The sequence below is a fragment of the Chionomys nivalis genome, chromosome 22 (genome assembly GCF_950005125.1).
Source record: "Chionomys nivalis chromosome 22, mChiNiv1.1, whole genome shotgun sequence".
In the NCBI taxonomy this organism is placed as follows: domain Eukaryota; kingdom Metazoa; phylum Chordata; class Mammalia; order Rodentia; family Cricetidae; genus Chionomys; species Chionomys nivalis.
The window spans coordinates 11026844-11044560 of record NC_080107.1 but is presented as its reverse complement, the minus strand read 5'-3'; the positions used below and the strand labels follow the sequence as shown (position 1 = coordinate 11044560).

At 44.7% G+C, this 17717-nt stretch overlaps 1 protein-coding gene across 3 annotated transcripts in view; it reads left to right on the top strand.

Moving 5' to 3' along the window:
- The window catches only part of Rapgef4 (Rap guanine nucleotide exchange factor 4), a 260347-nt gene extending 245034 nt beyond the window's left edge, over positions 1 to 15313 (top strand). For all 3 annotated transcript variants that reach the window (XM_057754500.1, XM_057754498.1, XM_057754501.1), the window contains 5 exons: positions 1500 to 1550; positions 2304 to 2391; positions 2799 to 2863; positions 10972 to 11026; positions 14094 to 15313. In XM_057754500.1, coding sequence (XP_057610483.1) covers positions 1500 to 1550; positions 2304 to 2391; positions 2799 to 2863; positions 10972 to 11026; positions 14094 to 14221 — 387 coding nt within the window. In that variant the 3' untranslated portion in view covers positions 14222 to 15313. The remainder of the gene's footprint in view (positions 1 to 1499; positions 1551 to 2303; positions 2392 to 2798; positions 2864 to 10971; positions 11027 to 14093) is intronic.
- Positions 15314 to 17717: the final 2404 nt, after the last annotated feature.

The following is a 17717-nucleotide window of genomic DNA, read 5'->3' as shown; positions in this document are numbered from 1 at the left end:
GAAACAGAATAGGAGTTCTACGGGTGATTAGATGGGAATCTGACAGTCTGAGCCACACCCTCAGGGAAGAGGTGGGAGTTCTCTGGGGACTGCAGAGGCTAGTGGTTGGAGCAGCTATAGAAGGGGGACCACAGGGAGCAGAGCAGGGCTGCTGGGAGTCTCCAGGTCCCACCCACCCACTCTCATGCTGGGGAAACATTTTGGGACCATTTGGAGCCCTGGCCTCCAGCTGCTCTTCCCTGCTAGAGATCTTTACTTTCCTTCTGATCTGAGTTACTGAAAGCTGTGTCAAAGTTGTTTACCAGCTTTGCTTCACGAGCACGGGTTGCCTTGGCCTTGAGGATCAGAGGATAAAGTTTTCACCTGTTGGCCCACCTGACTGTTGGGTATATAAGCCTCCCTGGTGCTATTGAAGAAAGGGCTTCTTACCAGTGACTAGAGATCCGTGTCTCTGTCTCTTTGTGAGTCTTTGTATGTTTCAACCTCCAGCCCCTTGCCCAAAGCTCGCGAACTGTATGGTAGCGCATAGAGCGCAGACAGGTGCTGTGCGCTGCAGAAACACATCTCTTTGCTTCATCTGGGTTTGTCGGTAGAAAGTTCGGCTTTACCAAAGGAACTCTCAGCAAAATGGGAAGCAGCGGATTGAAAAGGGATCCAGTCCTGATCTCCTGGCCTCTCTCGACAGGTGGTCTGAATGGTGCTGCCAAGCACCAATGTGTAGACGGGAGAAGCCAGCATCCTGGTAGCCTCTCACCTTTTCCACTAGAGCCAGGCAGAGAAACCATGCCAGAGGGCTTGGTTGGAAGGGCAGCTCAGAGCACAGAAGAGAAGTAACATAAAAGCAATCAGGGACTGTGGACCAGAGGAACCAGGGACGGCCAGCTGTGGCTTAGGGACAGGCAGGCTGTAAGACTAACTCCTTCCGTAGGTAACACACAGGCTTCAACTTTTCAAAGGAAACTGAGCATCTCTATACCTCAGCACTGTTGGGAACCAAGGAGAAACCAGTTTATAAAAACAATTAAAAAGAAACACCATAAGAAGGCCCTTTTCTCATGTGGCTGTCTTCATAATGAAGGAGAAGGGCTGCATCTTTCCTAAGGCTCTTTGAATCCTAACATTCTCCAGGCTAAATGTCTAATTGGGGAAATCAAAGAGTTAACAGAAACAAGACTTTGGAGGGTCCGGGCCACTTATAGTCTCAGGAATGCAGGCAATCCTGATTATGAACTGTCCAGTCAAGAATATATTATAAAAGCGGTAAAGCCAAGGCGTTCATAGCTTCGTGGAGTTCCACAACAGTAAGACCTTTCAAAGGCAAGTTCCATATATGCCAGAGATGATTCCCAAGCGACGGGCGCACGGTAGTTCATCCCGGCTCAGAGGCGGTTGACTGAGGGCCAGAAGAAATGCATCTCCCTTAGAAACGGTAGCGCACACAATCCATATCTAGATCTAGACTCTGACAGATGTGTGTGTCATTTTCATTTGATGAACAGAAACTGCCAAGCAAGTTTAAGAAGTTCTACGCGGAGTTTGAGAGTTTAATGGTAAGTGACAGTGGCTTTCTCATTCCCTCCGCCGTCCGCGTTAATCCAATTTCCGATTAGCTCAAGTTCTCATGGCAGAAATTTTATCTGTCCTTGTATGACTTTAAGAAGTTTATGATCCCTTTTAGTGCTGCTAAAACAAGCATGCCTGACTAATGAACGGCCCCCTCAGGAACTAACTTAAAGAGGACTTATGTCCCACATAAGGTCAATTTGCCTAACTTAGAAAAGCAGTGTAATAGGGTTCCTACCTAACACAGCTCACGTTGCCCAGGGGTTGGAAACTACATCTCTTGGCTTGCCAAAATTATGTCTCCCCGTTGTCTGGGAGGTGTAACCAGACAGGAACGGGATGAATGGGTCTTGCTGGGAGGCAGGGGATGGTTCAGAGGGCGAGTTAGAACTGGCTATGCAAGGTAGGGGATGGGGTGGGGAGCCAACCTTTAGGGAGGAGGTGGGGCTTCAGGGAGTGGGGAATCTGTGGAAGTTTGTCCTACGGGTTCATTTTACATTCAAAAGGATGCCTCTCCTTGGCTCCTATAGGCTCCTTACAAACAAGCAATACTGTCTCATCCATCCGTGAAGTTGTTTTAAAACCAATCAAACCTGTTTAAATTTGCCTTTCTTCCATAGTTACATCTCACCCAAAATATCCACTTGTGGGATGACGAGGCTGTGTGTCCTAGGAGGCTAGAAAGGGGGGTGTAGTTTCTGTCACTCACCACTGACCAGCAACACTTTGTTTCTCCCAAGGATCCTTCCAGAAACCACAGGGCCTACAGGTTGACAGCAGCGAAACTGGATCCTCCCATCATCCCTTTCATGCCCTTGCTCATTAAAGGTAATCTCAAGACACACCCAGGTCAGGCGGGAGGGAGCACTGGAGGGGTGAGGATGAAGGACAGACACCCTCTGGGAGGGTTGTCTGGCAGAAAGACACTGCCTGCCTTGATTCCCACTCCTGAGTCTAAATGTCCTGAAAGGGTTGGGAGGCGGGAAGGCGGTGGTATGAAAAGCCTGTGATTTCTGAAGCCTTGTGAGTGAAAAAACGGTTTATGTTAGAGATTTTACTAACCTCAGGTAAAAGTGATTTGGAAAGTTAAACACCTAACATAAAAGAAACTATTATCAGCTTTTTCAACGGCAGTGTTATGCAAATCCACCCGCATATGCTAATGGTGCTATTGTGCTTTCTTAGTATGACATATTTCGGTTAGTGACTAGAATGTGGCTTTTATTTCTTTACAGATATGACATTTACTCATGAGGGGAACAAGACTTTCATTGACAATCTAGTAAACTTTGAAAAAATGGTAGGTGCCGTATTATAACCTTAACCACAATGTTTTTTTTTTCAAATAAAATTTGCATTTGTACTAATCAGGCAAATAACGTCTGTGTGTGCTGCCACGTTACAAAGGTAGTTATACAGAAAGGAGTTTTGAAACATTTGGTTCGGATTGGCCCCCTTCTGCTGTCGGTACTCTTTTGTGGAGCTGAATGGTATTTGTGCCTTGGCTCTCAGCGGCAGCCGGCTTTTTATGCCCGCGTGTTTCCGTCCCTCCGGTGCCTGTTGTTAAAATGCACGCATGTTCAAGAGTGACTTCTGGGTTTCTGGTTGTTTGGTGAGGTCTGTGCAGCTAGACTGCCCCAGGATGCCTTTGAAATGCTTCTCTGCCAAGGCTGACGGGAGTGCCTGTAGGGGAAAGGCAGCGCTGCAGCAGAGCGAACGGGTCTTTATTGCAGGGTATTAATCTAAGTGTGGATTGCTTAGTCTCATAAAGTTCACTCAAGTTCAGTGAGGGGACTTGGAGGCTCCGAGATCTCCATAACGACGGCGATGGCAACAACAACAACAATGAGATGTCAGTAACAAATGGGAAACTGGCCCTTTCCTAGTCAGTATTTCCCAGCCCCTTCTCCTCTGCCCCGCCCCCACCCAGAGAAGAGGGAGTCTGGCGAAGGGGCTTTGCAGTTTGTGTCCTTACCTTCCATGAAGCAATGCCCTTGCCAGAGCCTTTCTTTAGCCACACAGTCCGTGTCAATGGAACGCCGCACTGTCTCCGAATCACTGGGCTGCTTGTTGCCTGGAGGGACAGAGTGGTAGAGCTTCATTTCCCCAAGGGGTAAGCATTTGCCCAAGGTTGTTTTGCACCGTGAATGTGGCCTGGGATTTGGAACTTGGGAGACATTGGGGTCAGTACTCAGTTCTGTCCTTGCGTCCCTCATCATTTGTGTGAGTCTGTTTCCCCAACAAAAAAATGGGGCTCGTGCCTGCTTTAGCCACCTCTAGGCTGATAGATGGTCCGTGGTGCATGAGTCTTCCTATATGTCAGAAAGTGCTGGAGAGGTCTTAGCAGAAACCTGTAATTCCAGTTGTCTCTTGAAATCAAGCTAGCGTGTTTGTCTGTGGAAGAATTTAGTCCCCACTGTATGCGGACTAAGTCTCAGCCCTGTTCATATAAGCTTATGATTAGGAAGCACAGCTCAAGTCCACTGTCTTAGACTTCTGAGGAAGCAGACTATAAGCACTCCCTCCTCAAAGACACTGCGCCATGGGCAAATAGTGATCCCTTGCTCACTTGTTAGTGTAGAGAGCTAAACATTCCCCGGCCTTTCTGAGAAAGAAAGACAAATGCTTGTTTTTCCAAAGTGGACAGTTTAGCAAGTAGGAAAATGCCTCCTGAATCACTTATACGAAACATTCTAAGATCAAGGAGAAGCTAAGCCAACCACTGGGCTATAAAATACAGGCAGAGATGTGAAGCCCAGCATTCCCCGGAGAATTGACTGACTTTAGGACTACTAACATGAACGAGATGGGCCAGAGCAAGCAAGCTTGGCAGCATGCACTGAGCCAGCCATCTCCTGGGGAGGCCAAAAGTTGTCTCTGAGTTCCTAGAGCTGTGTCCTCTCCATAGCCTGCAGAAGGAAAGTCAAGATGACCCACGAGTAGGGCTCCTCATGTCCTGTACCTCAGATCCACAGCCGTGAACTCCTCCCTGCTGGACAGTAAGCAAAGAGGCCCTAACTGTTCTGCTCTCTGGGTGGCCATGTTTGTTCAACAGCCACTGATTAGTTAAGCTGGCATCGCAGCTACAGTGCACAAGCCTAGATTAACGACGGGTTGGATATCATTATTATAATCAAAGTCTTCGGTGAGCATGGCAGCCCTGCTCAGAGGAGCAGTCGATGCTCCTGGCTTCAACCCTCTTCTCATTTCGCGTGGTCCATGATGGGACGCCATCATGCCACATCCCAGCTGTGAAGAAGGGGACGGGGCTGGGGCAGGGCACGCTTGTTCCCATTAAGGCGGGGGAAGAAGCTGTACTGGTCACTTTCATCACCTTGTGGCTAGAAATGTCGTCACTTGAAAGGAAGGCTAGAAAACATAGCCCTCATTTGGGGTTTCTGTGTGCCTCATTAGAATTAAAGAGGCCTGTTGCTGTGAAGGAAAGGGAGAGAGAGGTTTTGCCAAGTACCTTTAGTCCTCCGTACCAGCAATTTTCTAAGTTTGATTTGATTTGATTTGACTTGATAAACTGTGTTACCAGATAGTTCGATTTCAGAAATGCCCTTCTATGAGTTAGATGTTACTAGAAAATGAAATCGAATTTCAAAATGATTTTATTGGCTTTCCAAAACTGACTGATCAATGTGGTATTATCCGTCAACACTGATCAATCAGTGTTGGTCCGCTTTCCAAGCTATCCTCCCCTCAGTCAGTCAGCCCACCCTCTCTCCAGGCACCACCCCATCCATCACTATTATACACAGTTCCTCTTAAGTATCTTGGAGAAGGTTGCATCGTCTTTTCTCGATTCTTGTCAATCATCTATCAGCAAGGACCAGGTGCAAGCAGGGTTGGCAGTCTGTGCACCTGTTGGGCTCTGTCCTCAGTGGGAACCCCTGACAGGGGCAGAAGACACCAGGGTAGCCAGGGACACCAATGCCTTTCAGTAGAGCTGACCTCACAAGGGGACTGCAAGCCAGCATGCCAATGCTAAGTTTTTGGTTTGTTTGTTTGTTTGTTTGTTTTGAGTGTCTTCCCCCTTGAGGTATGAATGAGGATTAGAGAATTTGTTGCATACTGCTTTTCAGGATCTGTGGGTATGAACAAAAGAGAATTCACACTCTGGTCCTAGTGCAAAAAAAGAAAAATTCTCAAGCATTCTTTCTTTGGGGGGAAACATAAAGGAGTATGTTTGAATAAAGCCCCTCATAGCTCTCTATGGCATGTATGAATATTTATAATGCTGGGAAGGTAGACTGGCTATGGATTAGAGGATAATGCGCTGGCCCGCTGCCACTCTCCCCTGCTACAGAAAGCACACCGATAGGTACAGTTGCTGCAATACCGGAAGGCTGCTTCTATTTCAGACATAGCCATATTTAGGTATATTTATTTAAGAATAAGATTTGGAAGTAGTCATTTTTTTTCTGGAATGAGAAGCATAGAGAAAACTTCTAGACTTCTGGAAACATGAACAGAAGCTTATTAAGGAAGAGAGATGTTTTGAATCCTTTCAGCTTGGCATTTCTAGGCATTCCATTATATAATTAGCAACAGTGTGACTTCCAGCAGCCGTGACGGTCTAAAACGCAGTTGTGGAATGCTGGCTTTGTTACCTGCAGCTGTGGAAAAGAGTCCTTAGGTAAAAATCTAAGCGTTCAAATTTGCCTGGTCCCCAAGACCTTCTCAATTCAAAGGACAGCTATAGGAATACTTTGGGGACTTACACTTTATATAGACTTCACAGACTAAGACAAATGCAGATTTTCCAAAGAGAATGCTTCAAAGCAACAGAGCAGATGAGAATGCCCAGAGAAAGGATTTCACTAGGTGGGGGAAACCTTACAGAGTAGTCCTTGTCCTTTAGAATATCTGCTGTAGTAAAGAGAAGATGAAAACACGTGGAATACTAAAAGTTAACAAAAGTTATTAAAGCAGGGGTCATGGTAGTAGTGAAAGACATGCACTAAAGAAGCAGCTGGATTGAGAAGTTCCTGCAACCATGTCAGCAGCAGAGAAAACCGCATTGCATACAGTCACATAAGAAGATCCAGCCATGCTAAGTACCCATCAAGCATCCTCTCAGACTTCAACTCTGAACAGAGCCCACGTTGGCAAAGCTGTCCTTCTTTCTTTCTCGTTCAGCCTCGAGTCCTTTGTTCTAGCTGCCATCTTTGCCTGAGAGTTTTCTCTCCCCAGCTTTCAGGTATCGGGCTCCTTTCCATGGTTCAGGCTTGAATCCATGCTTCTTCTCTGAGTGGGTGCCCTTGACTCCCAATCTGCCTTTGCTCTCTCACATCAAGTGCTCTGAGTGATTGCTCAGCCTTGAGAGTAGTTCTTACCGTCTGAGATGGTCATCTTTGCTCTTCTCCATCTGTCCGCCACACTAGAAGGTGAGGGCTGTGGACCAGGGATCTTGTCTGTTTTGTCCTCTGCTGTTTCATGAGCGTCCATAAATGTGTCTGGTGTATTCTAAGTAGGCAAGAAATAATTGTTAAATAGAAGAATGATCCAGTGATATTTGCATGCTGAACTTGATAAGGATGGACATTTGGAAAGGATTCTATGACAAAAAATGATAACCAAAAGCATTTTCTGTTTGTTATAAATTGAATTAGCAAGGGTGTCATGTTTTGCATTTCACCAAACTGAGATTTGACTCAAGATGTCGTTCTCTTTCCCTTAGCTTTCTGTTCTAGAATGGACATTATTCTTCCCCTCCCCCAACCCATGGCACTTTGTCCTTCAGGGTCTTTCCAATCTCTTTCAGTGTGCGCAGAGATGCACACAACACTCCACATATGCCTGAGCTGTGATGTCCCATGACCTTCCTATGTACAATAGACTGTGCATGTTATGTATGTTAGATGTGTGTGTCTGTTTGTCACAGATCCTTTGGATAACAAAGACCCATTACTGGGGACAAAGCTCAGGCTTCTTCAGAAATGTATACAGCAAAGGCTGGTTGAGTTGCGGGAAGTTGGGCCTTACTGTGCATAACTAGTTGTTGCTACCATTGGCAAAATCTTTGTAGAAGAGCGACTATATATTTCTGTACCTTCTTATTGGGGAAAATCGTGTCCTGAATATGGAGCAGTCTGAATAAAACTATTGTGTATAAATTTTATTAGTTGTATATGATAAGCATGGAGGAGCTGTAGGCGGCCCATACTGGATAAGCACAGAGACAGAGAGATTCAAAGCAGGCAGAACAGAAATGTCAGAGGAAAAAAGAGAGCCAGGCAAGCAAGGAGAGCAGCCTGGACTAGAGCAAGATCTTTGAAAATCAAAATAAAGAGAGAATAAGAAGCATCGATATCTTAACTGTCAACAGAAGGAGAGGCAAAAACTGCTCCCACAGACACTTGCTCGAAGGGGCATGATTCCTGGGAGACACTCCTCAGGATGCTCCTAGCTGAGAAGCCAAACGGCCTAAGGCCAGGGAGGCTGTAGCAGTGGCATCTGAGCCTGCAGCAGGTGGTCTTGCCTGGAGGCCTGCAAGTCTGAGCTTGAACACTGGACACCTAAGCTTGAACCTTCTCAGCAACAGGAGTGTTGAGCTTGGGCAGAGCCAAGGGTCAGCAGGAAGAAGCTAAGAAGACTAGGAAGCATAGAGGCCTGGCAGAGAAGCCCAGGTCCACACAGTTATGGAGAGATGAGTGATAAGGTTGACTTTGGAGGTGGTGTGTTCGCACTGCTGGGTGTACTTGAACACCCGGAAGCCATGGCGTATAGGCAGGCTATAGAAGGCATTATGCACCCTGGAATGCTGGGGGGGGTGGTGATTCCTGGAGTCTCAGTAGCATATTAAATATCGCATGTGTCAATGGGTGCAAAGCAAAAGAGTTTGGAGCTAAAATATGTTAACCCTCCCCCCCCTTTTCGGACCCCTGGAAAATTCTATAAGCACGGATTGGCCAGCAATGCTGGTGCCCTCACTTAACATCATGGAGTTCACACCATTAAACATTATTGTGTGGACCTCACGTGGAGAAAGAATGGACCTCCTTATAAAGCCCAATTTGGATTTTAAAGTTAAGCTGAAGTTATCTTGGCAATACAATTAAAAGGATACGTCAAAATTAAAACCATTGTGAAAATTAATCAAAGATTTGGAAGGGTAAAATGAACCCTAGAAATTACAGATTTGAACAATTGTTCTCACATTTTAAACCACATAATGAGCTAAAAATTATGAAGCCTCAGAGGATAGCTATAAAGAGCAGACTAAAACTAAAGTCAGAATGAGATGTTTTATCTTTCAAAACTAAAAAGCAGAACAATTACTCCCTACAAAATGGTATAGGAAGAGGTTTCTGACCTCTGCTAATTGTTTTATTATTCTTCAGAGGGGCATACTGGCAGCATTTCATGGGGTTTTCGGTAATTACACTCCATTCAATATCTGAAGAATTACAATAATTCTACATGGAATATACTTGTGCCCTTCCGATGCAGAGCCTTCAGAGGAGTGAAGAAACAGCTTAAAGTAAATTAGCAGGGAAATTATCATAGTTACTGTTTATTCTGGGACTCCGTATACCAGAGGCTAATTATACATTGTATGCTACGTTTCCTTGGAGGTATTGGTCGTTTGTTTCTCATGCCGATCAACAGTCCTGCTGGTTTTTAGGATCCTTTATGAAAGTAAAGTTTGAGCAACTTTTCCGATGGCCTCTTTGTGTGGGAGAAAGCGTCCCGCACAGACACGTGCTGCCTCCGCTTGCCAGAATCCTGCAATGGAAGGGAACGGCAAGCGCACATTGTGATGCTCTTGTATACACATCCGTGGGCCTTGGCTCTTCCATTGTCGCCTCAAAGGCATCTTCTTGCACCTCATAGGCAAACCAAGGCCTATGAGAGCGAAAAGTGGGGACTGGTTTACATAGCTCCTTGGAAATAGGGGATTGCTTTACCCAGATGGAACCTTTCCAGTTGTCTGCTGAGAGAGCTATTCATCCACCCCTCTGCAGAGTTCCCTTCAGAATCTGAGAAACCAAGTCCAGTAGCAGGGACTTCCAAGCCAAGCTGCTGCTCAAGTAGCTTAAACAAAAGCTGACATCCGGCTGAAGAATGGTGCTTAGGCCTCACGAGGGTTTTTCCGTGGGAGTCTGAGGTCTCTGTTCCTAGCCTCCATGGTAGAGGTGTCTATCCTTTTCTTCCACTTGCCCACTGAGTCTGGGGTCTCTCATCTGCTCAACAAGCACTTTCCCACTAGACCACATCCCCCAGCCCTTGCTGCTTCCTTTGTGTCTGTATGCAACACACACACACACACACACACAAATGCTCTTTCAAATTTTTATTGCAACCAAAACCTTAAAGAAATTAAGATCGCTGACTGACAAAATTAACAAAGGCCAACTGAGTTTTGGTCCTGCTTAGAGAATGTTTAAGATGCGAATGGCATGGGGAATAATCTCAGTGCAATGTAAAAGTGGAAACCAAAATCAAATATGCATACAGAGTATGACTTAACTTTTTAAATGAATTTGCATGTTCATTTCTAAAATATCAGAAGGCTAGTCAGACAGTGGCGGCACACACCTTAATCCCAGGACTCGGTGGAAGTAGAGGCAGGTGGATCTCTGAGTTTGAGGCCAGCCTGGTCTACAGAGGGAGTTCCAGGACAGCCAGGACTACACAGAGAAACCATTTCTCAAGAAACCAAAACCATTTTTATTATTTTTTGTTTTCAGATATATGCCTGATACAAGCATATATACAAATACATATATATTTATAAAATCAGAAGGAAATGCACCAAGATTAAAATGTGTTTGCCCCTTGAGTTTATAACCTACATGGTTTTACTTGTTCTCACCATTTTGGTTTCCTGCAATGTTATTATGGCAATGTTATAAATATAAGGAGGTAAAAACAAAGAAGGAAGGAAAACAGAGTTCAGACTGAAACAGAAACTTTTTCTGGCACTGACAAGGGTCAGGAAAGCATAGTGAGCAGCAACAATCCCAAGCAGAATATTCGGACTTCCTATTCCATGTAATCTACCACCTCACTGCCTGCTAACCGGGAGAAACTTGAAAGTTAACCTCCTTCAGATCCAAGACAGTTTCAAAGGACGGGGGAAGCAGTTTCTCGGCATCAAAGTAGAATGTCGGGTGCACTTTTACAACATGAGGCGCAGGCCCAGGGCAAGACAAAGAGCTGTGTCATGAAGCCATGAATATTCGTTACCTGCAAGCGCTTTGTACTAGGATGCCTCATTAACGTCACTCTGCAAGTTACATATCAACCAGGGGCCTTCCGAGCGTCAACATGCCAGGGCATGCCAGGGCATGCTGCTGTCTCCGGTGATACCAAGTGTTGTTGGAATAGCTAATGTTTTCCCCCTTGGCGGATCACGCACTAAACTGACTGCCATTTCTCTTCTCTTCTTCCTCACAGCGCATGATCGCCAATACTGCCAGAACCGTGCGGTACTACAGAAGCCAGCCCTTCAGTAAGTTCTGAGTTACGGCACTCTGCCCTGGATGTGGTGGCAATTAAGTCCTTTCTAATGAGACTTTCAAGACACTCTACGAGTCTGGATAGCATTTGACTGTGTCAAATGGAATTTGGACCATGAAGCACACCTGTGCCTTGGGTCTAAGAACTTTGTTTGGCTGTTATAAGACTAAGATATAGTCACGTTGCTGTAACACAAGAAAATATGGGTCAGAATGCTCTTTCAATGAGTGGGTTTGAAGGAACTTCCTTTGCTCATGCCGATGTAGCTAGAACAGGTTGCAAAGGCCCGTGAAAACCTGCCTCCCCATGCCACTCTTGATGTGACGCACTGCTCAGTGCCAAGGAACTTAGAAACCCTTGGAAAGTCAGTACCATTGTTTATAAACTGAAGATAATTTATTGTCTCTCGAAAATGCATTAATGTTTATAACACATTGGCCAAAAGTCCCGTGGCAGGATTTTATATAACGTTTGTAGTGTTCCCAGGTATTCTTTTAAATGTTGGCCATATGTCATAAGTACCAGCGCTATGCTTTCGTAGGCATAAAATATTACTCTTAGCAGGTGACCGTTTTAAACTGTTGGGACTTCAGTTCCCTTGTCATGCCAGCCGGCCACACTAGGTCGGTGCTGCTGTCTTTGCTGGCCTAGGACCCGGGATAAGGTCTAGAGCTTTGCTTCCTCGGTCTGGTTTGGGAGAGAGCAGGTGAACCCTTTGAAGTTCGGTGCTAATGCCATTGTGTGAGTCGTTTGAGAGAGCTGGCATTTTAGCTCAACATGATCCGATGGCACAGATATGACAGCAGCCTACCTCGCCATCCTCTCCAGCAGATCCTGTCTTAAGAGACTGACAGGTTCTTGTTTTAATAATCACAGTGGTACGCTCTTTGTAGTGTGGCTCTGGCCCAAAGCCAGAACTTGCTAACATAGAATGCCAGAGAGCTACTCACGCTTCTTCTTCTTCTTTTTTTTTTTTTTTAACATTCAGGAGAAAGAAAGAAAAACAATTAGAGAAAGTAATCTTGGCTTAGGGAGTGAGAAGGGCTTTAAAAAAGCTTAATTCATACAACCGTGCCCTCTCATTCCTGAAAATGAGAACGGTCTTGCATGTTACCAACCCCTCCGGCCTGGATCCTGCCAACGGTCAAGCACCTCACATCCTTTCCTATAGTGATTTACTCTGTGTGTGAGGGACAGGACCATACATCGGCTGAGAGTGGGGAGAAGCAGTATCAGCTACAACAAACAGGCTTTACTAGCCAGAATCCACGTCCCTTCAGAAGATTCCAAAACATTCTCAAAATCACATGCAAAGTCCTGTGTGCTGGAGAGGGCTCAGAGCCTTTGGGAAGGATTCTCGGGGAGGTTCTAGACCCAAAGAGGAGCCACAAAAGAATCAGCCTTGCTTCACCAGCCTCTTGGGCAGTAAATTCTACTTTCTTCCATATCTTTGAGAAAAGTGAGGGATTTTTGTTGTCGTTGTAAATTTCCAGTGCATTTGTTGAACTTATCCAGCAACTGCGGGTAAACAGCAGCTGCTCGTCGCTGAAGTCAACAATCTATAGATAAAGCTATAGGAATAGATTCATAAACATTGTGGGGATATATACAATGTAATTACAGTACATTGTACATGCAGAGTATACCGCCAGTGGGAAGCGGAGGAGATTAGGCACAATGTGTTCTGTGGGTCGCTGTGGTATTACTTATATGTGATAATTACACTGATGAGTTTGTTCTTACAGCAAGCAGGGGCCTTTGTAGCTTGTCTCTGCGTCTGTGCTCAGACCTGCTTCACCCCCCTCCAACTCCTTACGCAGATGGCGTTCTGATTGTCTTGTGGAGTTGTGGGTGGATCTAGCAGGAGCAACTGGACTTCAGAAAGCAGCACTGGGGTGGGAGGAGAGAACTCAGTCCAGAGTCCAGATTCCAACTTGGCCACTCCTGATGACTGCTAGAGAAAGAAATAGTTCCCCGGGCCAGTCTCTGGCCCATGGACTGCAGCAGAGGGCTGGGCTGTGTATAAACAACCTATAGGGGCTCCATTTCAAATTTGGGGAACTTTACAGGGGAGAAATTCAGACTCCTTGTTTCAAAAAGAATGAAAGGAAAAGGGAAGGAAGGAAGGAAGGAAGGAAGGAAGGAAGGAAGGAAGGAAGGAAGGAAGGAAGGAAGGAAGGAAGGATAAGAAGAAGAAACAGAGAAACACAGAGAAGACCCGGCTGGTCTGGACACAGATTCCTATGTGGTGGCTGCATTCAGGAGCCACTAGGTAGCCACTTCTCAAGGTTCTGTGTTTCCAGTTTTCCACTCTGCTTTTGAATCTGGCCTTCTTCATTCTAATAAATAATGTGTGTAGGAACTATGGGTGTTAGATTTCCTTGGAGCCCTGGTTTGAATAAAATCCATTTACCTTTTTGATAGCCCAGTGCTCACATGTATAGATCAAAGCAAGTCACGTCAGAGAAGAAAGCTGTACTAGAAGTCATCAATTAGCCAGGAGGTGGCCCGTCCCAAGTCTGGACCGTGCCCAGGGGCATACAATGAAGTGCTGCTGTATGTGCGTGCAAGCTCAGGCGGCCTACAAGGCCTGATGCCCACTGGCTCACTTCAGTGCGGTACAGGTGTTAAGTACTCTTGTGAGTTGCTAATGAAACTGTATCTTTGACATTGGTCCTCATCCGGATCAAAGGAGGTGGAGACAGGGTGTGAGACACAGAGGTGAGCTGGGAAGGGAAAACAATCCTCATCTGCCACCAGGGCCATCAGACAGATGCTTCCCTTTTTATTTGGTACCCTTTTTAATTTTTTTTCCCAGTGTGCAATGCAAAAGAAAATGATCAAAAGAGATGGTTCCAGGGAAGAAAGGAAAACTGGAGGGTAGGAGGGAGCAGAGGGACCAACCAAGTCGAAGCAGTTCTGTGGATGTGGTGCGTGGCCAGGTCTTGGTGGAACCCAGGGAATCTGTGATGAATGTGGTCAGCCAGTGGGGAAAATAAAGCTGCATCTCACGTGCAGATAGTAGGCAACGCCAACTCTGCCTGCTCTTCTTTTAACAGATCCCGATGCCGCTCAAGCTAATAAAAACCATCAGGATGTCCGGAGTTATGTACGGCAATTAAATGTGATTGACAACCAGAGAACTTTATCACAGATGTCACACAGATTAGAGCCTCGCAGGCCATAGGCACGCGAAGGGCTCAGAGCGCTGTTCTGTCTCCGGTCCACAATCTCTCCGAAACGCCCTGTGTGCGTGTGACTACTGACTGTGTTGTCACTAGAGAATTCTCCAGAATGAGCAGAGACACATCCTGAGACCCCCTCAGGGCCACACCCAGCTTTCCAAGCATCCCACACGAGAGGAAGAGATTGGACCTGTGTGACGCTGACCTGCCGTAGCTTAGGGGTCATCCGTTATAGTCACCCTTCTTCATTTCCAGCCATGCCGTCGTCAGGCTCACACGAAGAAACGCTATTGCTAAGGGATGCCAAGCCCCTGACATCCCCTTCCAGGCTGCAGTAGGAGACTGTGCCTGGTGGGTTTGACTTAGATACATTGATGATGATATAATTGAATGGGTTTTTTTTTCCACTTAGCACCTTGATTTGAGGCATGGGGTCTGGGGAGGGTGTGGAGGAACCATAAAAGTCCAAATTATAGGTCGTATTCCTCCATCTTCATAATCTTACCTCTGAAGGACTAGAACCGCACCACAATACTATGAAGCATCGTGGCTATTTGTTCTGTAATTTCCGAATGATACTATAGAAAATATGTTTACATTGTAACTCTTACAAATTTACAAATCAGGATTGCGTATGTAATAACTGCTAAGAAACACTAAGGCTCTTGATATCGTCGGCATTAAGAGGGAGAACAGCATTCAGAAGAGCACAATATGCACAAAACGTTTTTCAAAATTGAAATACTTTCCTGGGCATTAAAAACCTTTCCTCTACAAATTTATTGTTACTGATGAAGAAAACCGTATTTTCTGGACTTAAATGTTACTACAAAAATATTAATTTTCAGCAATTGTTTTGCACTTTCAGATAGATTGTAAATAGGTCGTGCGATCAATGGTATAGAGTTATTTATTCGCTACATAATAGACATTGTGCCAAATGATTCCTTTTTATTTATTTTATTCAGTATGAAATTTTGGAGTACATTTTTTCCTGTTTTCACAATTAGACTACATTTAACGTGTAGGCATTGTCTGTACATATCTTTTCTGTAAATAACAGCCAGTATCTTCATTAAATACCCTTGACAAGACATAGCTGTGTTGTCATTTTCTTGATAACAGGAAGTCTCACTTTCAAGTATGGTGGGTGCTGGATTTTTTTTTTTACCATTTATTTATTTTTGTGCATGTGCTGAGGACTGAACACAGGGCCTTGTGCATGCTAAGTTCACACTCAGCCTGAGGCTGCAACCCAACCTAAACTTGGTTTTTGTTGCTATTGTTTACTTGAAACAAAATCATACAACAATCCTTCGAGTGAGTATACTCATGATGTTGTAAAACCAGTATCACTGTCTGACATCATATTGTCACCTTGCGGAGGGGGCAGTCGTTAGCATTCATTTCTCATTTCTCCTCCCAACCCCAGGCAACCCTAATCTACTTCCGTCGATAGGAGCTTGCTCTGAACCTCCGCTAATTGGAATCACACCATACAAGCCTTTGGTGTCTGGCTCCTTTCATTTAACATAATGCCTTTGTGATTGTTCCACATTACACTTGGGTCAGCCGTGCCTTCCTTTCCGCGGCTGGTCAATACGTGTTGTATGGATCAGCCACATTTTGTTCACCCTTTCATCACCCTTTGGCCTTCAGAGATGCTGCTGGCAGGAAGAGGCTCTGGGTGGTGGCCCTGCATGTGTGGGGCATCTTCTTATCTCTCAGTGTGAAGCTGTTAATAAATACCGAAGAAGGAGATACCTAAATTCTTCCTGTTATGGACCTGCTCATTTCTTAAGGAAGTCTGTTTTTGTCCATATTGTATTCTAGGCTGGACTAGTCTCACAAGCTCACATTATTTCTCCATAGACCGAAATACAACCATGAAGACAAGAAAATTTGAAGACAATCTTCAAATAAGTTTGAAGGCCACTGCATAGTCTATCCAGTTCTTACAAATAAGCCCTGGTTCTCATTAACATATTAAGGGCGCTAAGAGGTCCTTTTAAATTGTGTGTAACATCCCACAATTAAAACCCACCTTGCCAAATACTAAAACAAGTAAACGAATTTCTGTGTTTATTTTTTTAGTGCCCTAAAGAATAGAGGTGTTATTTCATGCGATATTGATTTCTGCCCAGAAGTACACACATACAATATCTTGGATTTACTACACGGTAATAATATTTTTAAAGCCACAGAATAAATTTTCTTATAGTCATGATTATTCAATATTGCACTATATCATAGGCATCAATCAGCTGCAAAGTTTTCACCAGTATGGATTTCTGGATAATTTATAAAGATCTTTAATAAGGCTGACTGTCAATTCTTCCTTGCTTTGATCTTACCCTCTTCCTTCCTACATTTCCTGGAAGCTGGTATCATGAGCTCACCAGCTCCATTTCCCAATCCCATTGTGACTGACACATTATAACCTCATTTTAATTTACTTCCAACATTATTAAAAATGAATACATAGTCTCCCATGTGTATTACCCTTGGTCTCCCAAATGAGAAGAACAATTACTATAAAATAAGAGAGGTTTTAATTATGACTGGCTTTAATATAAATACATTAAATTCCTTTATTCAAGGTAGAAATGATGAGGTCAAAAACTTGATACTCTGAAAAGGATCGAGCCAGGCAACCCTTCCTGAATGGGGGGAATGCAATAAATACTGCAAAACTTGCAAACAGGCCAAAAGAAAATGAGATGCCTACGAGGTCATAAGAAGGATAATGAGGTTTGTTGAAAGATGTGGGGTGAGGGGGGGAGAAAAAGAATGTTTTTCCCAAAAGCTCCAGTAGAAAATTATAGATTCAAGTGTTTAACATAACTGCTCAGCAAGGTCACCGGCGTAGTGTCCGGTAACTAAGCTCTCGCAGCAGCGTTGGAATGCCATGCAGGTTCAATATTCTTCCCTCCTGAATTTAATGGCATCGCCTCTCCAGCTATGCATGCTGATCAATGACTACCAGTGTGAGAAAATTAAAAGAAGTGTCACTCCGGCTTCAAATTGTGCTCCTGATAATAATAAAAATTCAGCAGAGAGGGAGCAGTGTGGTAAAAAGCCCCTGCCTTGAATCGCTTTCCTTTGCCTGTCGATCTCAAATGCATTACACGTCTTGCTTCCGAGTGATTTGAATCTGTCCTACATAGGATGGTACGAGCAGGCCACAGCAGCCTTTTACTTATTTATAAACTGGGGGAAATCTTCAACTTAATTCTCGCTGGTCACTTTTTCCATTTGCTCCTTGGTTCATTGATTTGTTAGCAGGTGATGGTTAGGATGTACTATAGTTTGGATCTTAAGTGTCTGTAACGTACTTATATGTTGAAGGCTTGTCCCCAGCTCATGGTGACATTGGAAGATAGTGGAACCTTTATGGGGCGGAGCCTATGGAAAGAAGTGAGGTCACTGGGAGCAGGCGTTGTTGGGATTCCAGCTCTTTTATTTTTTTCTCTTTGTTACTGGGCAATCCTGATACCA